General features: G+C 42.7%; 1 protein-coding gene across 2 annotated transcripts; it reads left to right on the top strand.

Moving 5' to 3' along the window:
- Nucleotides 1-2,157: 2,157 nt before the first annotated feature.
- G3BP1 (G3BP stress granule assembly factor 1) lies at nucleotides 2,158-23,099 on the top strand. Of its 2 annotated transcripts, none has more exons than XM_048057062.2 (12): nucleotides 2,158-2,315; nucleotides 14,363-14,476; nucleotides 15,727-15,808; nucleotides 16,155-16,328; nucleotides 17,134-17,224; nucleotides 17,728-17,821; nucleotides 18,186-18,390; nucleotides 19,122-19,223; nucleotides 19,719-19,830; nucleotides 20,216-20,341; nucleotides 20,429-20,559; nucleotides 22,027-23,099. In XM_048057062.2, exons 2-12 carry the CDS (start codon nucleotides 14,382-14,384, stop codon nucleotides 22,231-22,233), a joined length of 1,419 nt encoding a protein of 472 aa, XP_047913019.1. In that variant the 5' UTR covers nucleotides 2,158-2,315; nucleotides 14,363-14,381; the 3' UTR covers nucleotides 22,234-23,099. The 2 variants fall into 2 exon arrangements, with proteins under 2 accessions (XP_047913019.1, XP_047913020.1); XM_048057063.2 differs by having other exon boundaries at nucleotides 20,450-20,559.
- The last annotated feature ends 1,803 nt before the right edge of the window (nucleotides 23,100-24,902 follow it).

A 24,902-nucleotide genomic window follows, 5' to 3' on the forward strand; every position in this document is an offset into this window, starting at 1 on the left:
AATTTTGTTGTTGTTGTTGTTTAAATTTTATTTTCTTTGAGAGCAACGCAGCTTAAAGCTTCCTGCTTCCTTTGGCTATGTGTCTCTTTATGTTTTTCTGGTAGTAAAACACCACCACTCCTCATTAGGAGATGCACTGGGGGCTGGTCGGAAGCTGTCTGGGTCACAGTGAAGCAGAATTTGGTCCGAAAAGCCTCACGTTGCTTGCCCAAGGTGGGAGTAAGGCTGATGCCCTCTCACATGCCTAAAGGGTCTAGGAGAAAGCACTGGAGAAAGTTTGTACCTGGCACAGATCCCTAACAGCACTCTGCCTGCTGGTCCCCTGCCTGTGGTTGCAGCTGGTGATCCCACAACGGGCGGTGGGAGAGAGCTGGGAAGGGGTGTAGGGACGGGGCAGGAGGGTTAGGTAGGCTGCTTGGGAGAACTTGTTCTTCTCCGCCTTCCAAGGCTTTGAGATGCACTGGCATAGGCTTATCAGAAGAGAGTGGGGTTTGTGGGGAGCATCTCTACTTCAGAGGCTGAGTGAAAGGATGGTCCCTGAGGGTGTTTCTGTATGGTTTTCCTTCTCCCTGGCTGTTTGGCCCTTTGAAGGAGGACGGGCTCCTCTCTTCCAAACTGGAAGAAGGTGGAGGAGGCTGGGGCCAGCAGCTGGGTTTCCGCAGCTCGGGTGCACTGGCAGGGTCACCATGAAAGGAGATGGGCTGAGAAAAGCTGGCAGCACTGCGTGGGGTGTGCTACTTCCTGACCACGTGCGGGGCTTCAAGATCTTCCTGTTAAGAAGCCTAACCTGTAGCAGGAAGAATAACCTGGTTATTTGCTGCCACAGGGAATGGAGCTGCGTGCGGGGATTTCAGCTGGCCTTGGCTAACCCTTGCGCGCTGAGTTTACACTGCACAGGCCAAGCCTCTGATAGGGAGACTGAGCAGATGATGCAAATGCTTTTCCTAGCAGGCTGCCATGGGGACTTTCATTTTAATGCGATAGGACCTTGTTGTTTTGCTGACTATTATATGTATATTATATATATATAAAGGAATTTCCCATCCCTGGATTGCTGCCGTTCCCCGAGAGATGCCTGGCATCGCCCCGGCAGGGTTTATTTTAGCTGTTTTGCTGGGTCATCGGTCTCACGTTAAACTTTGCGACAGCGCGCGCCCCTGATTTATGAGCTGGCAGATTGCAATGCGGCGCTGCCTATAAATAAATAGCGGGAGGGGACATCAGCGCCGCGCGTAGCCCCGTGCCATCCCCGGGCTGTATCTCTGCTCAGCACAGCAGGGAGGGGTCGGGGCGAGCTTGGGGATATGGCAGCGGGGGGGAAGTCATTTTTAGAGGGTTAAATCTATCTCTGCTTCACGTCACTGATACGTGTGGGGTGGGATGGTGTATAAACAAAGGGAAAACACATCATTTTAGAGGCTGACTGCGGGCTTCTTCGCCGCCCTGCTCTCCTCAGGAGAGCCCCTGCCAGCCTCCGAGCTGGGATGTGGGCGGCTTTCCCCCTGCCCTCCAGGGGCATTGGGGGGGCTCAGCGCACCCCCTGCCCGGCCTGGCTCTCCTCTGGGGCGGAGGAGCCGCCTGCTGCGCCCAGGAAGGAGGGAGGGCAGCCGGCTGAGCCCCCCCGCCGTGCCCCTGGGCTCCCGTGGCCGGGCAGGGGGAGCTCGGGCATGGCCCCGCCGCCATTTTGTGCGCGCCCCCTGTCCTCCAGCAGGGGGTGGTGCTGGGCATGGAGCGCGCGCTGCCTGTCCCTTTAAGGCCGCCGGAGGCTGCCTGTCCGTCAAGGCCCGCCGCGCGCTCCCATTGGCCGCCGCGCCCCGTGCCGCACGTTGGCCCGCCCCTATCTATAACGGGGTTTACCAGCACTTTCTCAAGGGCGCCGCTGCGCGCCTCAACCACACTACCGCGTCAGGGCAGCCCCGCCCTTCGCGCCTAGAAGCGCGGGTACTGTCATTCTATTGGCTGAAGGGGCGATCCATCAGATCTCATCCCGCCCCATCAGCGAGAATGTCGTCGCCTATTGGTTGTGCAGCGTGCCGGTCAATCTTCGCTCCCCGCGCAGTAAGGCCGCGTGATTGGTGGAACGACCTGCCTCTCATCCACCCTCCCACCCCCTCTCCCCCTTGCACACCAATCAGCATCCGAACGAGGGCGAGCGGCGCGCTCTGATTGGTGGATCCGCCTGCCGCCGGGCTAGGCTGCGCGCCGGATATATGCAGCCGGCGGCAGAGCACGCCGCTGCGTGAGGTGCTTCTCGTCCGCCGGGGCAGGCCTGTGGTGAAGCGGCGCCTCCCGCTCCCGTCCCGCTCCGCCCGCAGGTGAACGAGGGGGCCCGGCGCGGGCCGGGCCGGCCGGGCGGGAGAGAGGCAGCCGGCAGGGGGCGGCTGAGGGGCGCCCGGCCCCCCCCCCCCCGTGCCCTCCCATTCCCCCTCCCCGGGGCAGGCCGCGGCCTGAGGGGGGGCCTGGGGGGACCCCCCCCCCGGCGCTGAGGAGGCCGCGGCCCCGCTGACGAGGCCCCCCCGGGCCCGCCGGGGCCTTGTGGCGAGCGCCCCGCCCGCGGCCGGGCCCCTTGAGGGGATGTGGAGAGCCCCCAGGGCCCGCAGCGCTCCCGGAGGCTGCCCGGGGAGGGGTGAGGGGGCGGCCAGGCCCCCCCTCGGGGCTCCCCGGGGTTGTTTTGGGGGCCGGGAGGGGGCGGCGGGGGGGCCGCATGGTGCGGGTCGGGGCGCGGGGCCGCCAGCTTTGTTCTCGGCTGGGCGCGCTCCGGGGGTTTTGTGTCCGTGAGGGGTGGGTTTTTTGGGGGGGGGAGGGCCCAAACCGGCCGGGGATGGGGTGCTGGGGAGCGGGGAGAAAGAGGGGGGTGCCCAGAGGGAGGGGGGGCTGCCCCCGTGGGGCTCGTGGATGGAGGGAGCCGGGGCTCCGGCCGGAGGGCGCGCATCTTGCCCCCGCTCGCGGCGTGACCTTGGCTGGGTCCGAGATTAAGCCAGGATTTAAATGCGAAGCGCTGCTCGCAGGGGGGCTTCCCGGCCTCTTGCAGGGCTCTCAGTGTGCTGCTTGAGGGGCAGAGAAAGGGAAGGAAAACCCACAGAGGGAGGGTTTCGCACATCTCTCACGTGCGCTTCAGTCTCGAGCTGGGTAATTTAATACGTTACCAATTTTCGGTGGGCTTATTTGGTGACCTTTTTTGTTAAGGCTTGGATACATATAGTCGGTTACTCGCTGCAAAGAAAATGATTTATTTTCTCCCCCCCCCCCCACAATTGGTTGAAAGCAGCATTTGCAGCAAGCCGCCATATTTTCAGTGCATGCTATTTTTGTCTAGCCTGGGCTCTCACAGGCAGAAGTGACAGCTTTAGGAAACGTGGACACTGCTATTGAGCTCCAAAAGTTAACACTTCCAGGTGCCACAGATCTGATGTAGTGCGTGGTGGGTTGTGTTCAGCTAATGAGACCTTGTGGATGGGCATCATAAAGAGAAGGGGGTGAAAAAGTTGGGAAACAAACTGCAGTTGAGTTCTTTTCTGAAATCTTAATTTTCACCAAGTTTTAAGTTTTTTTTAATCCCTTTTCTGTAAAGAGTCAGACTAATAGTTTTACTGAAAAAAAAAAAAGGTTCTGTGATAGTTCTATGACTCTGGGGGTAGCAGGGGCGCATCCTGTGAACTGGACTCACCTTTTCCAGGAGCGTTTCAGTCAGTGTACTTCATGTAGTGAAGCTGAGCTTTAGTGTTTTTTTTTTTTTAGAAAAAAAAAGGCGGCTTAGTAGGCCACATAGCTAAACTGAAGGCCAGTTGTAAGTATTTACATGCTTAGGGGTCTTGTACCCCAGTAGTAGAGCATCTTTGTGATGAGAATCTCTAGGCTTTTTGTTAGTAACTCATGTTCCAAAATTAGTTTTCCCGAAAGGCAGTCTTAAAACACACTAGCAAATGGAGTTCTGCAGAGTCCTAGAAAAAGGATCACATCAGTTTTGGAACCTCTGGAAATGTACATCTTTAAATATAAATCTTCTTTTTAAAAGAATCTTGTATACATAAAATCCAGCTGAATAGTGGTCTCCATTGAGTTGTGGGAAATAGAAGAACACGAGCTAGCCCCAAAAAGGGAACTTGTCTAAGTGTGAGCCAATTTTTTTGAAGGCTGCAAAACGTACTTGAAAGTAAAAGAGAAGACCAGGCAGACCAAATTTCCTTTGTGCATGTGGGTCAAATGTAAACATCAGCATCATCTGAAGGGATTCCTTGCTTTTTTTGGTGACACTGCAACCTAAGAAACAAAACCAAAAGTAGATGGTGGGAAAGCTTTGTGCAGTGTGAGTATAGGACCGCTTTGCCCTATTGTTCATTTTGCTTCTGACACAACAGCATCAACAGAGTTTGTCGCACAACTGATGGTACTCTGGGTTTGAACACCTTGGTTTTTAAACATGAAACCTTCAGGCACCTAATGAAACAGGAAGTTTTTTATTGTAGTCCTGGTTTTAGCGCACTTACTGCCTGTGGTCTCTTGAGAATGTACAGCAAAACTTTGAGTTTGCTATCAGAATTCACACTTTAAAATAACTTCAGTAAGATGCACCTTGTTTTAGCATTTTTTATGAGGTGATGTTGGTTTTGATATACCATTCACTTTCAGTAGCGACTGAGGGTATGTCTGAAAACTGGTTCAGAAAGCTAGCATTTTTTCTCCTTGTGGACTGTTATAATAGTGTATATTGAGGAGCATGCTTTAATGCAAGTGTAATAAAACAAAAATGGTGTTACTGTATGTGCACATTGATATTTCTGTTCATAACAGTAGTAATTTTGAGAGAGCAGTCATGAGACTAACATAAATGGCTTATTGGATGAGTTAGAAAAAACTTGAAAGTTTGAATTGAGCGTTGTAGTTTTAATACTAGAATTGAGCCTTTTTGTCCAAGGAAGTAGTGTGATGAAAGAAAAATCAAAGAGGAAATCAAAGTAGAACATGGCTTTGGGTGGTGCTAGTTGTTACGCTGGCCGTAGTTCGCTGTACTTGAAATAAACCAAAGGTGGAAGTGGTAGTTTTGTCTAGAAGAGTGGATATTTTTTACAGGTGCCTGTGTCAAACTTCCAGAATTGATTTGAAGAAACTAATAACTTTGTGCTGAAACTGCTAATAGACTTGATAATCTCCAGCTACTTCACTGACCAAATGGAAAAAACAAAATGGGGGGAAAAAAATTGCTACCCCCAACCAAAATAAACAAAAATTTTAATCTTCAGATAATCTAAAAAGATGCCTCAAACTGCTGGCATGAGCATTATATAGGTCTGGAGCCCCAGTTTAGCTATATTAAGGCTGGACCTCTTCCAGAAGGCCTAGCTGGTGGAGTACTTGCTCTGAGAGCTTGGAGATTGTGAGCTGTCAGTTACGAGGTTTATAACAGATTTGTACATTCCTTGCTGAGGCAAATCTGAAGTACGGAATCTTAAAATGTGAGTGGCCTTCATCCATTTTCTTCTGCATTGCCCTGTGCTGTTTCTAGCTTCACTTTTGGCTGTTATGCTGATCCGTTTTGTTTTTAAATGTCTTGAAGTAATAATACCATGGTGGATCAGCCTTAATTGCTAGGATCCAGTCTGTATTTGGTGGTTGTCTTCTGTGGCTGAAATAGAGGTGACTTGGTTGACTCCTAAAGGCATCTGTTGCTTGGCATGCAGAAAATATTTTGTCAAAATTTAATTCTTGTGACTTTAATCCAAGTGGGAGTGTGCTTATTTCATTGTAATATCTGTGTAGCTAGGTGTTCTAATCTGCTTCATCTGAGTGCTTGGGAGTAACTTTGGCTTTTTACTTTAAGAAGCTGCAGTGGAGCCAAATGGAAAAATTGCAGAGCTAAGAGAAGATGACTGGATCTGCTGCCAACTTCATTGAGTTGTTGGAGCAGCTCTTGGATGTCAAAACAAAACCTGTTCTAATGGCAAAATCGTAGGGTATAAGTAGCTACTTCATAGTGAAGCAGTTCAGAGAGCAGCATGGACATAAAGTGACTTAATTTTCATTAACAAAATCAGTAAACAAACCATTCCGACTGTCACTGGCCTTTAGGGTGAAATTTCCATGGCTAAAATGTAGCTTTACAGAAAAACAGTACTTCTGATTGTAGGCTAAGGGAAGTTAGAATAGGTCTAGTTAGATACAGAAATCCTTCAACCTAGTGTGGGAGATGGCCTCTCTGGGAGGACCTGATTTTAGGATTAAAAGAAGCGTAGGAATATTTCTGTGAATTCTCAAGGCTTTGAGATTTGGGAGAACTCCACATTTTGAAGAGGAGTTAATTTTGGATTTCTGTCAAATCACGGGGGCCAATCTTCTGTGTAAAGCTTGATGCAACATAGTTCAGATCATCGCAAGATAGCTAGTTATGCTCAGGGCAGATTATCTTAGTTTATCTTACATCAGGTCCCTTACAGCAGCCTTGCTTAACTTGCTTTATTTCCATGTCAAGACAATTTTCAGCTTTTCCTCATCAAACTAAAGCAGGATATAAGCAGCCTACGGAAGTGTACTAGTATGAAATGGTGAAGGGATGAGGCATGTTCCATTTGTTTTGGAGCTGTTCACTTAATATAACGTGCCTGGCTACAGAAGTTAATGTCTGTATGTCCACAGACACAAAGGGATTCGGGGGCGTTGGTACAGGTAGAGGCTGTTGGGATTGTCTTGGGGGTAACTGTTACTGGAGGATGACCAAATTGTTTCTGGGTGTTCTGAAAACAAAAACACAGGTTGCTTACAGACTGTATGGTAAGACCTGCTGCAGGTGAGAGCTGACCTTTACTGCTGTCTCATGGAGGTCCCCCAAATAGCAATTGAAATTCAGACTGTGTACAGGTCTGCTGTCAGCAGCGGAGTCCTTCCACAGGAGGGGTTTAGAAAAGTAGCCATCAATTCAGAGCTCTCTTGCTTTTTGGGCATCTAGGAAGACCAGAGGGATTAAGATGTCTAGTTTGGTGCTTCAGTATTTTCTAGTCGATAAATGTTGAATAATAGCAACTTAAACTTGTGCTTTCTAGAGGTTCTGCTTTACCTATTCTGCATCTCCTTTGTGTAAAGGGTGGCATGCAGATTGTGATGACTTGTTGAGAGGTGCAGAGCCATGCTGGGACATCTGAGAATGGAGGGCAAACACCTCACATTCCCCTATCATAAATCTCTAGTGCACGTTATTGAAATAAACTGCCCGTGAAACTCAGTGTTTTGGTCTGTTGGTAACGTAAGAAATAACTTAGATATGTATCTTCGGAGTTTGAATATTCTTCTCCTGTGATACAGAACAGCGGAAGTTTTCAAAAAGTAATGCAAATACACTAGCTGCAGTCTGAACTTGATGGCTGAAAGGTGACCCTTGCTGGGTCATGGGCACAGGGCAGCTGTTACAACATTAACTCTGCAATAAAACCTGTTTCTTGATGCTAATTCTAAGCAGGAACCCAAATGCTTAGCTGCTTCTGCCAAAGTGCTAGTCTCCTTCTGTGTATCACTAATGTTGCGGTTTTCACTGAATAGAAGTGGTGACTGCGTGATACAAAGTGGTAGAAAATTGGAAGATAGTTGAAAAAGATTTAAAAAGGGGAAAACAAATACCACAAACAACGTAGGCCCTCTGTTCAGGGAAAGGAAAGTGTTTTGTGGTCAGAGGCTAAGAAGACTTGTCGAGAAACCCTTGTGATAACACTTAAGCGTAATTCCAATTTATTTTAAGATTCAAAGTTAGATCACTTCTGTCTCCATTCCATTTTAAACAGAGCCTAATCTGCTGTTTGTCTTTGGACAGTAAGTGGGCCTTTGTGTTCCTAACTAGGATAATATCTCTTATTTTCCCCACATCACTGTGCCGTACTTACACTTCAGGTAGTTCTCTTTGTATTTGGTTCCTCTGCTTTTGATCTTAATGCTCTTGAAGTTGTATTCCCCTGAAATGGTCACTGTTCATTTAAATTCTCAATAATGGCAGTAAAAAAAAAAATCACCAGTTTGTCTCTTTCTTGCTTGGCAGAGCTGAACAATACAAGAAACACTGAATGTTGACTGGAAGCTGGCAGACTCCATCGCATCCATGTACTTGTGGTTCACACTTAGGTTTGTTAGCAAAAACACAGGCTGACTTCTAGAATGACAGCTCTTCTGCAGCAATTCATGGTTTGTTTATTTGTATTCTTGCAGTGTTTAAGGGCTTTACATTGCTGCTGGGTAAGGCTTCCCATCTGCCACTGGCAAGCAGTGGTTTTTCAGTATTAGCATGAGCAGTGTTGAATGTAATTCTGAACTATTTTTATCCAATTTTAAACATAACTCTTATATCTTCTTATCCTGATTATTTTCTAATCAAATTATCCAAATAGTTAATCTTGAATTCAGTTTTCTTAATTTTGTGTTTTCTAGTTAGTACAATGTGTAGCTCTTCCGTAGAGTCCTTCATCAGTATATCTCAAAGAGCATCAGAAAGGGGTTCAGGTATTGTTGCTCTGCCTTTTTGCAGTATCATGTTAATAAAGTACAGAGAGATTTTTACCTGAGGGTGGAGTATTCTGGTTGCTGTCTGACTTCTTTTAGACTCCAGCTCTTGGTAATATCTCAGGTACCCTGTGACCAGAGGCACTGCCTCTTTGTAGGCAGTGTGGCTGTTGGATGGAAGATGCCATTCTTTATTAGTCAATGGAGAAATGGCTGCATTAAGTATCCAGATCCACATCTTGAAGATTATCAGTAAAGGCTCTTCGTACACTGCTCTGATCTTGGTTGAGGAGTACCTATCTCTGGAAGTTTGTAGTCAGTACTTACTACTTATGTCCTGTTAATTTGAATGCTCCTAACCTCATGATGTGTTGTTGCAAATTCCATCTTTAAATGTTCCACTGTTCTTTGGGCAAGTTATCCTATTGTGTAGCTTTCAGCATATGGCTTGTTACCTCTTAAGATGATTTTTCAGACTGTTTTCCCTCTGGATCTGTCAAAACTCAAAAGTAGAACTGTCTGCTGGCAGGTAACTGTAATGACTTGTGTATAAAATGCAGGCTGTATTGCTGTGATAGTGCACCTTGTGACACTGTAGCTCATCCATGTGACACCAGAAATGATTCCTGTTTTTTAAAGGAGCTTAGTGCTTTGAAGCTTTTGTTGCTCACCTATTTGAGGTGCTTTTTCAGCGCTTCATGGTTTGGTCTTGAGGTTAACAACTGGGGTTGATCTTTATTCCTTCTCCCCCTCAGATGGTTAATGCTGTATTAGAAGAAGGGCATCTCACATCTCGGTGTATCTGGTATCTTGTAGTCTTTTAAATATGCATTTCCTCGAAAAGGCTTACATTACTTGAGAGAAAGCTAGCATAGTGGTACAAATCCCTGGATGAGACAGGCTCTGGAATTTGCCGAGTGATGCAAGTTTGGCTTGTTTGCGTTTCATTGTTCGCTCTGCAGTGTTTTGTATCTCAGTTCACACAGGTACCGGCTGCCCTGGTTTTGTTCAATCAGCATCACTAGCTACCACCAGTCACATAAAATGCGTGGAGAAGGGAAACTAACAGGATTTTTTTTTTCCTTTGTTGATTTAACATATGCTTCTGGCAGGCATTACATACAAAATATTAGTGAGTTTTATTTCATTTGTACTGGCTGTTTTTCTATTGTCCAAAGCAGCAGTGCAACTGCTTCTAATGCTGGTTACTCCACATAGATAAATGGTTTGTAGCTTTGAACATCCCCACCTCTTCCTAAGGAACCTGCAGAAATCCTGAATGACGCTTAATTACACAGTCCTGTTAATTATTGACCAGACCTTTAAAGTCCAGCAAAATTGCTTTTTTTGCTAGTTTTGTAATGTGATACACTTAAATGTAGATGATACTCTTCCGTGTGAGATTCTCTGGGTGTTTTGAGTTCTCCAAGTCCTTTTATGTTAAGGAATTAATTGACATGAAAATAAGGAAGTAGAATTGCATGAGAAGTTTGATGTCGTTTAAAGGGGAAAATATCTTCATTTGTGAAGCGCATCAATTATATTGTCAGAGTTGCCTTTGTATAGTTAGGGGTAAAGATTTAGAAATGAAAGATACGAATTGTACTTCATAGAAGTTGACTGGGGTGTCGGAAGCAGTGTAACAGCTCTGGGAGAATATCTTAGTTAAACCTGTAATTAAAAGGTGGTGAGGAAACGACACTTTTTACTCCATAAAATGCACCAATGTGTAGAGAGGCTCATGTGATATTACATTGTTGTCTTACAGCACACCAACAGCCAAAAGAGAGCATGTAGAACTGCTGTAGGATTGTTCCTTGTGTCTGCTGTGTAATATTCCAATCAGAGAACTGCAATCCATTGTAGTGGCTGTTTTTTTTGACAGACTGCTTCTTGTATAGAATATAAGTCAAAAATAAAACTTAGACAGCCAATGGTTCACTTTCACAATTGTATAGCAGTCTGAGAAAATACTAGATTTTCTTTGACCCTATTAATTCTGTTAATAGTAACATGCTAATATGCTCTGTGGACCTAAATTTGCTAATACACAATTTACATAAATGGCTCTAATTTACATAACTGTACTCTAGAAATTCAGTGCCTGGCATTGATTTCCTGCCAAGTAGGAGCATTGTAACAGATGGTGGAATTTTCCACTAGCCAGGTGATAACCGCTGTAAAGGAGGTATTTGTAAGTCTCCTGGCTTAAGGAAAGGGCTCAGTTATGTTGCAGAATTGTTATAATATATTTGCTATAATTTGAATTATTCCATGTTTTTCATATATGGAGTAATATGAATGCATATTTCTGAATGAATCTCATTGGATTTCCAGCTTTTCCTATCAATTCTCATCCTTTAATCTCAATTGACAACAGTGTTTGGATAAACTATCAGGAGTAATGTAGTGACAGCTCAAACATTTGGTACTATCATGATCTGTGCAGTAGAAATGTAGCATAAAGTATTTGCAGTTATTCTAAGGTCAAGGAATAGAGAGGTGAGTAACAAACTGCTCATGAGTGCTAGGGAGCAAATATACTCTGGTGATGCTTGGCTTCTATCATTCAGGTTGCGCTGGCTGGGGCTCAAGAACAGATGGCAACTGGCAGAACAGCAGGTGCAGCAGGAGTAAAAACAGATTGTTGTCCCCTGATTAGGTCACATAGAGGTTTTTTCCCATTTTTTTCAGATCCTAATGAGATCTGGGCACTCTGCTGTTCCTCCTCTTTCCCTGGAAAGAGTTGGTTCTGAGACTTTTCACCCTCTGCAGTAGGAGTATGTCTTGTAAATATGACATAACCACTAGCCACTACCTTCCACGTGTCTTCAGTGTAGTGCTGGGACAAGTCAGAACAGCACAGAAGATGATGTGAGTGCCGGTGGGTTAATACTCATGAGGAGTCTTTCACTGAGGACAAATCAGAAAGAGCTTTTGGTAGTGAGCTGTGGTGATTCAAGTCCTGCAGGTAACAGTTTACCATTTTGTGAGGAAATCCAGCTTTGTACATTCATATTCTAGAAGCAATTGGAAAATAACTCTCAAAGGAGCCTGATTCCTTTAACAGAACTGTGCAGAAAATCTGCCTCTGGACATCAATAGGGATGTGGCTGGATTCTGGAGGAAACTAGTCTGTAAAGAAATGAAATGCATTCACTACACCCCCAACTTCCCCCAGAAAAAGAAAAGCGGGGTGAACAAGGAGTGTGTATGTGCTGTCTTACGTGGAGCTCTTGCCCTACTCAGTGTAGGGGATATGGTAGAACTGGTCTTCTAATCATAAACCCGCAGCACGGGCAAGGTTTTGAACTTTTGTGCAACAATTGAGTCTTGCATTGCCTGGTAAGCCAAGCTGAGTCTAAAAAGTGAAGGTGTTGTCTGCCACTGCAGCTGCTTCAGGGTCATTCTGCTGCTTGCAGTGATGGTATTTCACAAGTGCTTTACAGGAAATAGAAAGTGAAATTAGGAAATCAGCACGGTACCCACAACTTATCCTTACTTGCCCTGTTGTGTTTTTCTTACTGATATTTTGTGGGGGATCTAATTTAACATGCACTAGAAGGCAATCAAGTTCATAAATTTGAGGTTTTAATTAGTTACCTCAGACTGTGTTCAGTCTTGGACATCTGTATGTGTGGACATTATGCTTATGATTCAGAGGCTTCTTCAAAACCACAAATACTGGGAACTTCCTAAAATGAAAGCGGTCCGCAGAATCTGAGCACTTCCTGCAGGCCAGACCCAACCATGGCATAGCACTTTCTCCATGGTTAGCTCTTGAATGTCATCACCAACTGAAAGCTTTTCAATGTATGAAAAGCCTTCGTTAGTTCTAGGTCATGTTTGGTCTTACTCCCTGTGTGCTGTCACATAAGTAGCATTTCCTTGTAAGGTGTTGATACGCACACGTCCTACTGGATGACCAGGAGCTCATGTATACGTTCATCCTCTGGAGCCTGTCAGATCTTTCTCCCCTGTATTTAACTAGGAAAAAGCGCGTTTCAGAGATGGAATGAGTAGGCTTTGTTTTAAAACTTAAAGAGAAAGTGGTGTGAATAACTCACCTTTTTTTCTGTTAAAAGCAGGACAATACACATCAGTGCACACAAAGCTATACCAAGTTTTGCTGTAGTAATAGCATTTTAGTTATACCTTCTGGTTTGAATCTTAAACTGCATACCTCCCAGGATAGGAATTAGTGTATTGTATCTCTATCTAGACTGGATGCAATGCATACTGACCGTTACTGGTGGTTTGGGTGGAATCACATCCTCAAATACGTTACTGGCATGTTCTGCCACTGCTTAACTGTTTCGTTGTCTTTCATTTGTAGCATGTTTTGTGTTAGACCACAGTTTGAGATGGAAGAAAGGTGCCAGATTAGTTTGGATTTAGCTTTATGCAAAATCCCATGTTCCATGCCTCTTCTTGTATTCTTGTTTGGGGCAGGGGGGTGTTGAAATTTGTTTTTTCAAAATCACGCTGCTGGATGTGTGAGGAATAGCTTCCTTTGCAGACCTATACGTGGCATGCACTTGAAACTGTTGATGTAATACCCTAACCTGGTAGGTCACCTGTCTGCTGAAGCTACAATTTGTTATCTGTTCTTAGCATTTAAAGGAGTGCTTGTTTGTTGCTTTCACCACATTTCTTGAATTTCAGACAAGATCCTAAGGTGAACAGGATGAGGCTTTGCACAACCGCACAGAAAAGGCAGTCTGTCCTCACTGGCTTTGTTCAGGTGATAGTTGTGGGCAACTCTGTTTACCCTGGCTACAGGGTGCTGCTATGTGACAAGAGAAAACTTGTCCCAGCGTAACTGCCATGGCATGCGCTTTGCAGACTCCATTTGGATTGCTCTGCTAGAGGACCCTCTTAGTCTGACTTCCATTGTTTAGTTCTTTAGGTAACACTGCCATTTGAAGCTACTCATAACTGCAGTATTAAATAAAAGCACGTAAGTGAAAGATGCCTTCTGAATTAGCGGTGATTTCCTGGGGCTCAAGTTGGTACTGTATGGGTTTGGATTTGCAGAAACACCTGAACTGTGTGCAGCAATACCAGAGCGTATTTCTACATTCTCCTTCCAGTTTCAATCTGTCTTGTATGAGTTTGAACAGCTTGCATGAATACTTGAAAAGAAAGAAACAGGAATATGCTTTGTTTTGACTGACCTGTCCTGAAGGGATATGTGTATGTTTAATCTACCTGCAAATACTTCTTTCTTGCAATTTACTGACTTGCTGAAGTTGGGTAGAAGGTACCCAGATCAATTTGTCCTTTGGTCTAGGTATGTGACTGATCTTTCAGATTGAAGTGATAGGTAACCTGCTGAGTTCAGGGAAAGTAAGGGAAAAGCAGCATACGTTTATGTTTGTAGCACAGTAATTTTGGTATAATCCGATATTCCTCTACAGCACTTGTCACTCACAGGCAGGGAGTGCTGCACTACTGACAAAAATAGATTGGACTTTTTCTGACCTTTTAAAAATGCCCTTAATACAGTAGCACAGGCTTTGCTTTGGAACATCTGACTTTTAATTCTGATTCTGAAGTCAAGTGAGGTAAGTAGAACTTGGATCAACTGTAAATGACTTAGCCACTTAGCAAATCCTATTGAAGAACCATACTTGCTACCTGCATTTTACTGAGGCCTGCTTGTGCAGCCTCTCCCACCACTTGGTTTTGCTCCCTGGCAGTCCTCTCCTCCTCCTCAGCACCAAAGACTGATGTCTCCGAAAACATATCGGTTAAACTGCTTACTGTGGTAGAACTGCTAACAGGTTTTCGTGTGTGCTTTCCACCATGATTATGTGGCTTATGCTGTCTATTTGAACAGTGATGTGAAATGCTAGTGTTTTATGGAGCTTTTGATTTTCTTTAGCTTTCAGTTGACCAAAGAAATGGTGATGGAGAAGCCAAGTCCCCTGCTGGTCGGGCGGGAATTTGTGAGGCAGTACTATACTCTGCTGAACCAGGCACCTGACTATTTGCACAGGTAAGGCTCTGCTTCACTTGATGTTTTTTTCTGTATGCATTTCTTAATTTTTTTGTTAAAATCGGTGAATAAATTTATTCCCGTGACTTGGCTTGCCAGACTTAAGATTTGGGCATTTAAGTCTACTTTACACAAGACAGACTCTGGGTGTAGTTTGCTTCCGGTTTTGATCAACTAGGTTAAAACATGAATAATGAAGATTAAAGGAGCTATAAAAACTTTTGTTCTGGTTGCTACTGAAACACTGCTAGAGGTATTCTAAATAAAGGTAAATCAGTATGTTGCTTGCTACTTCTAGTTGTAATCAGTATAAATGAAAGCTGGATAAACATTACTTAAACAGTTTTGTTTGTCTTGGTACCATGCCTCCTGACTAGGGGAGAAACTGAAAATGGCATGTACTCCTATATTGGTATGTCTCAGTCATACCACCAGCTGCTTCTTAAAGGAAGTCAGACAAGCTATGAATGTGCAGCGAACTACAATCTGTTATTGAAACAAAATGGTCCTGTTTGACTTGATAGGTATCGTACATTGAGGACTTACCCTCATTTTTGAAGATATGTTTTGTTATATTGTGCTTTAATGTGGTAGATAAGCAACTCTTGAAACTTTCCTTCTTCCAGTCTCAGGGAAGCCTTCAAAAGGCTTTTCAGAGATTTTTCCAGTTAAGTGGACAGCTGACCTCCTCCTTTTGGGTCAGAGGAAAGTTTAGGACATGCTGTGGATTCCAGTTCTAGCCTTTCTTTTTATCTGCTGTCAGAATGCAGTCCCATGATGTTTGACTTTTTAGCCTGTAATTTCTAGTTATAAAATGGGAGGCTTATGTGCAGTGCTTTCAGTACTGTAGATGAACAAAAACTGCTATTGCTCCTTGCTGAAGCTTTAAACCAGAGCTTGATGGAAGCCTTTCACGTCCTGTGTGTTCAGGATACTGTGTTACTTTATAGCTCTTACACAGGAAGAGGAGAACAGGGTTGCACCATCTAGTTTCCTATAAGAGACTTTGTTTTTGGCTATTAGTGCTTGGGTATCTGACAGACCTGAACACTGCAGCTTACACAGGAGAACTTTGCATTTTTTTCTCCTTTGATCAAAAAAATTTTTAGTGACACTCTGGAATTGTATGGCTGTATTCCAGTAATTAAGGCAGGAAAAAAAAATACTTGCTTGTTAGTATATTATAGTGTACTCTAATGTAGAGGCTCTGTGTTGTTGCACAACAAATACTTAAAACTTCTTTCCAACAGGTTTTATGGAAAGAACTCTTCCTATGTCCATGGTGGCTTGGATTCTAATGGAAAACCAGCTGATGCAGTCTATGGGCAATCTGTAAGTACTTGGAAAAACTTAGTGTCATTTCATTCTTTTTCTGGTCTCCTTTGTGGTTGAGGCAAATATCCAGCTGTGATTCATTCACTTTGTCAAAGTGTTTTCTGTAGAAAATGGGGAGAAACAACTGTCTAATTGTAAACAGCAATAGTTAAGCAAGATGTGCTTCCTTTTAGTAAAGTTAATAAAATTGCTTGCAAAGCAAAACAAAGAGAATGCTGCCAAGTTTGCTTGCTAGAGTTTAGAAATAGAATCTAAAACTGAGTGTGTTGTTGCCTTTCTTTGGAGGCTGCTGATTTAGCGGAAATGGCTTTCGCAGTGTAACCTTTATTCTGTCCTTTTGTAGGAAATCCACAAGAAGGTGCTGTCTTTAAACTTCAAGGACTGCCACACAAAGATCCGTCATGTGGATGCCCATGCTACCCTCAATGACGGCGTTGTAGTCCAGGTGATGGGAGAGCTCTCCAATAACATGCAGCCAGTGCGCAGGTTCATGCAGACGTTTGTACTTGCGCCTGAGGTATGCTATACTGAGCGACAGTTATTACAGTGCTTACACTCTAATGTCAAGATTTGAGGCCTTTTTGATTCACCGTTGGAATCTGAGGAGTTAGACTAGAAAGGTAGCTTACCACACAATTTAGTAGTAATACTCCAGAGATTCTGAAGGAATGTCCCTGCTTCGGTATGTTCGTCTGTTAACCCAGAATATCGTAACTGCAGATGTAAACATCTAAAAAATGTGGCTACTAGGTACCTGCAACGCACTTTTTCCTTATGCATTTTAAAGTTTATTCTTTGATTTGCCTTCCTAGAACTTACCCTTGTATCAGGAAAGGACTAGTGGAAAGAGGAAAACACTTTGTCCTTTGAAGACAAAAGATCCAGGTTTTCCTATTCTCTAAATGGTTTACTTGTCATTGGAAGGTGGTTCTCAAAATAGGCACCTTTTTTGAACAAAATAGTTCAAATAATTGAATATGATGGTGAAAAAAGGATTGCGAGATCACTTAATTCTTAGCCCTAGGTCAAACTAAAATAGATACTTCACAGAGAGCTCTGGCTCCTACTTTGTCAATGTTTTTGTCAGCTATCAGATTTAAAAAGCACTAAATGAATTTCTTCTCTTGGTTCATGCATGCTTAGCTTGCCTAGTATGATGCTGTTTTTTCTGAATAGTGCAGACTCTTTTAAAGGGGGCAAACTTATATAAATCTTTAAATGGGAGAAGGATGAGTTGCTCCATGAGTTATTGTTACCTTACTTCATTTTTTACATTATTGCAGTTGATTTTATTGAATCAGTTCCTTCCTTTTCCCTTCTAGGGTTCTGTTGCAAACAAGTTTTATGTCCACAATGATATCTTCCGCTACCAAGATGAAGTTTTTGGTGACTCTGACACTGAGCCTCCAGAGGGTAAGTACAGGCAAATCTTGGATGATTCTGCTGGTATTTGTTCCTGAGTCTATTGCGATGCTTAATTCCCAGACTAGAGGAAGCATTTTCTTAAAGCATTAGGCTTCATGGTATTCTAGGTCTCTTTCTTGTCTGTAGTTTTACTCTTCTTTTACTATGCTGTCTATACTTCAGCAAGGATTTGCAATATACAGATGATTGCTATTTTTCTGGCATATTCTGTTTCTGTTAAAAGAACTGTAAGGCTTTTTTTTGAGCAATAGCAATCAGACTTGTAGGCTACAAATCTGCTTTTCTGAAGTAGTTGAAAAATGTTGTTAGACCTTGGTCAAAACTGAGTAACCTAAATGATAGCATAAGTGTAAGGAAATATGTTTAATGTCATGTCTTGGTATGCTGAAGAGCACAAATAGGAAACACAAGGCTTCAAATACATGTTGTGGAAGATGACTTGGGCTTGTACGGAATATTAAAGCTGTGTGTTTTTTTCTAACTTCGATTAGAATCGGAGGAAGAAGGGGAGGAACCTGAGGAAAGACAGCAGACACCTGAGGCTGTTCCTGATGATACTGGTGCTTATTATGAGCAAGCTGTCAGGTAATAATTACATTAGATTAAGTCAGGTGTTGTGTAATACAGACTGTAAAACAAGTCAAATGAACTTAATGCTACTCATCATTGTCCCTTTTGACAGTTGAAAGATAGATGAAACTTAAGTGCTGTTAGGCTGAATGCAGGGACACCAGATTTTCTGTAGATGCAACGTTTTGATGGTCTGTAGCGTACTATTGTGAGACTTGCATGCTTGTGCAGTGTAGCCTCATCTAGACAGATTAGTTTTGTTCTTCCTCTTGAAAGCAATGTGATTGACTTCTGTATTGAACAAGTAGTATTCCTTACCATCCAGTGATCTAATCAAATACGATACCACTTCTGTGTCCTTTTTTTGTGGTGATAATAGCAATGACATAGAGGAACACCTGGAAGAGACAGCTGCAGAGGCAGAGCCTGAGCCAGAGCCAGAACCTGAACAGGAACCTGAGCCGGAGGTGCAGGAAGAAAAATCTGAGCCGGTGTTGGAGGAGTCAGCTCCAGAAGAAACTGCAGAGAAGAGTCCTTCTCCAGCTCCTGCTGATCCAGCCCCTGCAGTACAAGAAGACTCCAGGGTAATGACAATGGGTGGTACTTTTCTGTGGTGTAGTGGCTTCATCAGTGTTAAGACTCTGTTTTGTTCATTGTTCTCGTGCAAGAAGTATCTGGAATTAGATAGAAGTGCTTAGATGCTTTAATTCTTTTCCATGCCCAAGTTACTATTTTCAAGTCCAGTTGCCTCCTTTCCATTGGCTCCTATACAGTAATAGGTAGTTGAGATTATAGGTAGTAACTGCTTGACTAAGATGTTAGGACCTAAAGGAAGGCTTTGAAAACTTGGTAGGTGTGTGAGCTGTGACAACAGTGAGAGGCTCAAATTCTTTGTTTGTAAACAGGGCTTCTGAAACTTCGAACAGACTGTAACCAATGTGCTAAATCAGGAAAATGGGTAAAATGTGACTTTATTCTGAGGTGGTGACTTCTGTCACTCTTCAGTGTCAAGAGAAGCAAAAGTAGTCAAATGAATATTCCAGAAGGCAATACTTTGAACTCTCGTTTGATGCTTGGTGTTAGGCTGCTGCTGTGTCGTATTTCAATTCTACATGGGTTTCAGAAGTAGGTTAAAGTGTGACTTTGTTACTGTAATACGAAGTCTTCTGAATTGGAGCAATTTAAAGGCTGAATTCAGAATGTCAAGTAAAACTTAAGCTATCCTATTACCCTGTGTCTGTTAGCTATATCATCTGAAATATATTTCAGAGAGATATAAGCACCTGGAGTTGAGTTACAATCTTCATTTCTTTAGACATTTTCCTGGGCATCAGTAACCAGTAAGAACCTCCCTCCCAGTGGAGCCGTTCCAGTATCAGGAATACCACCTCACGTTGTGAAAGTACCGGTCTCACAGGTAGGAATCCAGCACCTAAAGCCATTAAGTGCTAAACTGACTGGCAGTAAGGTTGAGACAGGAAAAATGTAGTGAAATCTACTTGATTATGATCTCAATTCTTGGAGAGACTGAAGACTATCACAGTGTCCTGTGAGATTTAATAAGTGTTATTCCATGTTTTTTGTATTGAGAAGGAATAATTCCGTGTGAAGGAAAAACAGGGAATGCTCATATGAGTGCTGACTGCATCTGTAGTCTAAAAAAAGTTACCCCCTTGGCAGGAGAGGCAGTTTCTCTAATGGTTTTTCCTTTGCCTGCTGATAAACAAGACTCTTGTCATGAATGAATTTATTGTAATATAAACTGTGTAACTGTGGCCTTGCTGAGCCAAATTTAGGCTTTTTTCTATATTTTCAAGGTATTTTATCTGTAACTTCATAGTAAGCTCTTGAAAGTTGAACCCTACTGTTATGTTTGGTTCTTGCATGATAATTTGTTTTTGAATTCATACAGCCCCGTCCTGAGGCAAAACCTGAATCTCAGACCCCACCACAGAGACCTCAGAGAGATCAGAGAGTGAGGGAGCAGCGAACAAACATCCCGCCACAGAGGGGTCCTAGACCAAGTAAGAAAAGCTATAGACTGTAACACCGTTTTTCTTCCCTTTGGTTTGGGGAATCAGTGTGATCTAAGTTTTGAAAATCTCATTAACTGTCAGTAAGTGAATATTTCTACCTAGATGGATATTCTAGGTTATCTTAGTCTGCAAAGCTCTAGAGCATTTTTTAGCATTCTATGAAGTATCCAGGGTTCTATTCGGTGTTTGATTTCAGTCAGGTAACAAAAAGCAAGCAGTTACAAACTTGCTAGTGTGGGATGCTTGCTTCTTTTAATGTGTAAATGGATAGACAGTTTGAATTCAGATCCTATAGTAAGGCATTTAATCTGACCATGTCTAGCTTTTTGTTTATTTGGACTGGATTTTCTTAAACTCTTCTTTTATGTTCAAGTTCGTGAGGGTGAACAAGGTGATGTGGAAACTAGACGGATTGTGAGGTACCCAGACAGTCACCAGCTATTTGTTGGGAACCTTCCTCATGATGTGGATAAGAGTGAACTAAAAGAATTTTTCCAAAGTAAGTTGGCTGCTCTATTGTACTTCTCGGGGTTTGGGGTTATGGCCATCCGTGCGGTCAACAGAACATTCTAATGTGTGACCCAAGAACTTGGCTCTTCTCTTGCAGGCTATGGCAATGTGGTTGAACTGCGCATCAACAGTGGTGGGAAGCTCCCTAACTTTGGGTTTGTGGTGTTTGATGATCCTGAACCAGTTCAGAAGATCCTTAGCAACAGGGTAAAATAAGCTTTTTGTCAGTGATTAGTTGAGTGATTAGTTGCTCTGATAACGGGCAGTGTTTTCCAAGTGACTGACAAGATGTTATTCCTCTTGGCCCCTTTCTAACTTCATGTGTATTCTCAAGTAAGTGGGGTGTTTTTCCATCCTATATTAAGGGCCTGTACAGCACTTTTACAGGCAGCCTTTTGTCATCAAAGTAGCTGGTAACAACTCAAGTGAGTTAAAACTTATTTGTTATAGAGGCTTTTCCCAAGAGAGGTTGCTGAGCTCTGCACAGGAAGCAGGTAAATACCTTTCAGGGAAGAAAGGTAGAGTCTGACCTGTATGGGCAAGGAGTTTTTTTTGCCAGAAGTTGAATAAGAAGAGATTGAGAGAGAGGGAGAAACAATTATCTTTCCTGCAAGCCCATGTAAATGCATAAATTAGAGTGGATGGGCATTAAAGTATTTTTTAATGTAGACTTAAATCCCATAAAAGTACTTTAACATACCTCCTACCCTGCTTTGACCAGTGCTAAATTCTGTTGCTTTGCACGTGTGCCCAGTGCTTTGAGCAAGCATGTGTCCAGAAACAGTAGGGCTCTTCTCAGGATAAGCTTGACTATAAATGAGTTTTAAAGGGTTTGGTAGGTAGTTAATAAAAAGGTAAACCTGATGTCTGTTATCTGATGTAATGCGAGAGTTTGCACTGGGATTGTAATAAGATGCTTTGACTTTATTACAGCTGCTTTGTCCAGCGTAGCTGATGGCTAGAGCAAGGTGATGTACTTCATCCTTAGATCTGTTAGTTCTGTAACCAGTTCAGCAGAATTAAATAGCTAGACTTCTCATTTGATGAAAGCACGTGTGCTGACGATGATATATTTTTTCAATATTTTTCCCATTCTTGTTTGTGCAACTACTGGAATAAGTTGTTTGGAATGATCAAATCCTTATTCCTGTAGTTCTTAGTTTTTTGGACTTCAACTCTGGCTGCAGTGAGGATTTCAGGATGTTGCCAACCTGTTCATCTCCGTTCTTGTTTCACTGAGGTTTCCGATCTAGCAAGCACTTCTTGCTGCAACTCTAAAAAGTTGAACCTGATCAAAGTGAAAGACTTCACTGGCCTGTATAGCAAGGTGGTAGAGAGGATCCAATGTTTTGTGTGTCAGAAGAAAAAACTGGTGGAAGACTGGATTACCACATTAATAAAATTAGGTTACTGTTAATAGTTTAAATAGTTCTTAGTGTCAGAATGCTCAGTATAAGGTCTGAGATTTGTTTTACAGTTATTAGAAAATGGTCAGACTCTGCAACCAGTCCTGTGCTTGGCTGGAGAAGATATTAAAAAAAAAAAGGTCTGTTCTTTTGAAAACCACTTTTCTTGGATGGAAAGGAGGATATTAGATGAAGTTGCAAGGATCTTTTGACTTCGGAGACTTATGGATATTTCCTTAATGAAAGTACCTCTTTTCTTTTGTTACAGCCTATCATGTTCAGGGGAGAGGTGCGCTTGAATGTGGAGGAGAAGAAAACACGAGCTGCCAGGGAGGGTGACCGCAGAGATAACAGACCACGTGGACCTGGAGGCACTCGTGGGGGGCTGGGAGGTGGGATTCGAGGGCCTCCACGTGGAGGAATGTCCCAGAAGCCAGGATTTGGAGCTGGAAGGGGGATCGGGCAACGCCAGTGAATGCATCGTGGATGTTGACGTGGTGGCGCAAACCCTTTTTTCCTGCAGATTTGTGAATTTCAGCCTTGGGTATCTTGGAATGTGGCCCTAGCCTGTTATAGACTGCTACGTTTGATACTATTTTGGCCCCTTTTTGTTTGTGTTATGGTTTTGTGATTATTTTTTCTAGTCCTTGTCCCAGATTCCAGCTTTGTGGAACAACGTTTTAGGAAAAGTGGATTTTAAAAAGAAAAGAACTGAATTTCCTTGCTCACCTCAAACTTACGGACTGGATTTTTTTTTTTGGTACCAGTGGTCTTTCCTAGAAGAATGTCTTTTTGTTTTTCCTTTTTTCTCCCCTTCTACTGAATTTGGGTGCATTTCAGTCAGTGGAATAATATTTCACGTGCATGCGTTCAAGAGCCTGTAGGAAAACATAGTACTTGGCAAGTATTTCAAGGGCAGGAAAGCAAAACTATTGATTTATCCCTTGAGGGTCGTATGAACATCCTCTGATCTGGAGATATTGCCACTTGAAAAATTGACATTCACCTTTCTCTTTGTGGCGCTGTAAAAGTGGAATAATGGGTATCCGTAGAATCTTTTTTCTTTTGATACGTGATCACGGAAAAGAATTCTAACTGCTGTTTTACCACTTTAAAATTTTGGATTGTGGGATAGGTTTTAAATGTCTAGAACTTGACTCTTAAAACACTTTTCCTGAACTTGTGAAATTTTTTTATTGAAATAGGGAGGTTTTTTCATGTTTAGTTTGTATTTGTATAAAAAAGCAAAATTGTTGTGCCTTCTATTTATCTCTCATTCCAGTCTTGGCAAATTGTTTAAAAAATAATAAAAATAAAAAAGGTCTAGATTTGCTTTATCAAGTCAAGAGTATGTTGGAGTTCTTCCAAGGGGAAGATGTTCTTCATTCTGTCACTAAGTTTGTTAGGTAGAGGTGGTTACAGCTGAAGCTTTTGAATACTGTCTGTTTATCAGTTTGGCATTTGAGTAATCAAAACTGAATAGTTCTTGGATGCGGAACTTAAAAATTCAGCTTTGATGCTGGGCAGGTTCTGTTACAAATTTTGAAGTGCTTTTGTCACATTCTTTCTCTCTACAATAAGTGAGTTCCTTTTGCAGTTGAGGCATTAATTTAATCTCCTGCTTCTGTCAAACCTGAAATAGATGGCATTTTTGTCAGAAACACAGAAGGTGCCAGTCTGTCCTGGAATTAACAGAAATGCTCTCCTCTACTTCCTAAAGAAGCTGAATAAATGAATTCTGGTTGGAGAGATCTCATAAGATTTTACTGCACAGAACAATGTATTTTTGTAGCATGTAAACATCTGGATGAAAATGCAGTCTTGAGTCTACACCAGACCTTCAGAGCTCTTGATAATAGACAAGAACTGTTTAGTAAGCTTCTTTTTCTGTGCTAAGGTTCATTTTATCCGTGTTTTCTCAATTTATTAACATAATCTCCATGCATATGCAATACAGATTTCTTGGCCTTTATTCAAACAAAAAACCTTTGTTCTTTGTAGAACAAAACTGCCCTGCTCTAAAGGGCAAGTGGGTACTACCTGCTCCAGAGCAGTAGCTTGCTGCCACTTACAAAGCAACAAACTTAGTGGTTAAGCCTGGTTGTATTTAATCGCAGTGGAGTTTTGTTCTATTTCGGGTTTATTTTCAGTGTTGCATTGCTTTCCTTATGAATGTTTCTCAGATATTTTGGTAAAGTGGAAGAGAACGAAGTGGGACAGCAAATAGCTGTGGTGTGTGCTCTCACAGCCAGAAGTACTAGAAATGCGTACTGCTTCCTCTTGTGGCGGCAGCTGGTATTTAAAAAAAAAACTGTGCATTTTTCCACATTGGGAATGATCATCAAGTGAAGGTGTGCAACAGAAGTGTTTCACTTGTTTGTTATCCTAACTGCCCTTGTTTGTTATCCTTTATTCTCATGTGTTGTGTTTTTCTGGTGTTCTTGATGTTGAATCTGAGATTGCAGTAACAGGTTGCACTTCAGACTATGGAAGTGCTATTAATAAAAATTTCTTTAGCTTAAAATCTGTGAAAGCATCCATAAACCTGAAAAAGCACTTGTGGACAACTCTGGCTTATTGTCATCTGGGTTGAGAAAGGTCTGAGGATTGTCAGCGAAGAACTGAAAAGCCCGTAAGGTGAAGTGTGTGCTTGTTTTCATATTACTCATGTTCAGTATGTTAAATAGTAAGACCCAGCAAGTTATAATCTTATGAGAAGATGACAGGTAAAATATTTACAGAAACTGTTCTTGGGATATCTTGTGCAGAAATACTTCTGAGAAGTTATGTTGACAGCATCTCAAAATACAGGCTGACTTAGATGATTTTTGTCTTTTTATGGTTCTGTGACTACCTAATAACCAGCTATGCTGAAACAGCCTTCTGTAAAATGTCATATTGGCTTTTTTGTTTAAAGTTTAGTAGCCTTGGGCCCTTTCTGGTTTGTTCTTTGACTGTGTTGTTAAAACCTCAGTATCTATTGTTTGAGGTCTTCAGTGGTGTATGTTTTAATGATGAAGTCTCTGAAGAAGGTGTGACTTGGTTTGCCTCAGCTGGCTGCAGTGGGCTAGAGTACCTACAAGAAGGATAACCTCTAATACAAAAAATTCTAGCACCTGTTCTTGAACAGAAAATGCTGCGGGG

This window comes from Anser cygnoides, chromosome 14 (genome assembly GCF_040182565.1).
Source record: "Anser cygnoides isolate HZ-2024a breed goose chromosome 14, Taihu_goose_T2T_genome, whole genome shotgun sequence".
In the NCBI taxonomy this organism is placed as follows: Eukaryota; Metazoa; Chordata; class Aves; order Anseriformes; family Anatidae; genus Anser; species Anser cygnoides.

Bases quoted from the DNA above. Each gene is read 5' to 3' on its own strand.
- G3BP1 (XM_048057062.2), top strand. From the start codon at position 14,382: ATGGTGATGGAGAAGCCAAGTCCCCTGCTGGTCGGGCGGGAATTTGTG. The intron at 15,809-16,154 runs GTAAGTACTTGG...GTCCTTTTGTAG, and splicing joins ATGCAGTCTATGGGCAATCT to GAAATCCACAAGAAGGTGCT. The intron at 17,822-18,185 runs GTAATAATTACA...TGGTGATAATAG, and splicing joins TATTATGAGCAAGCTGTCAG to CAATGACATAGAGGAACACC.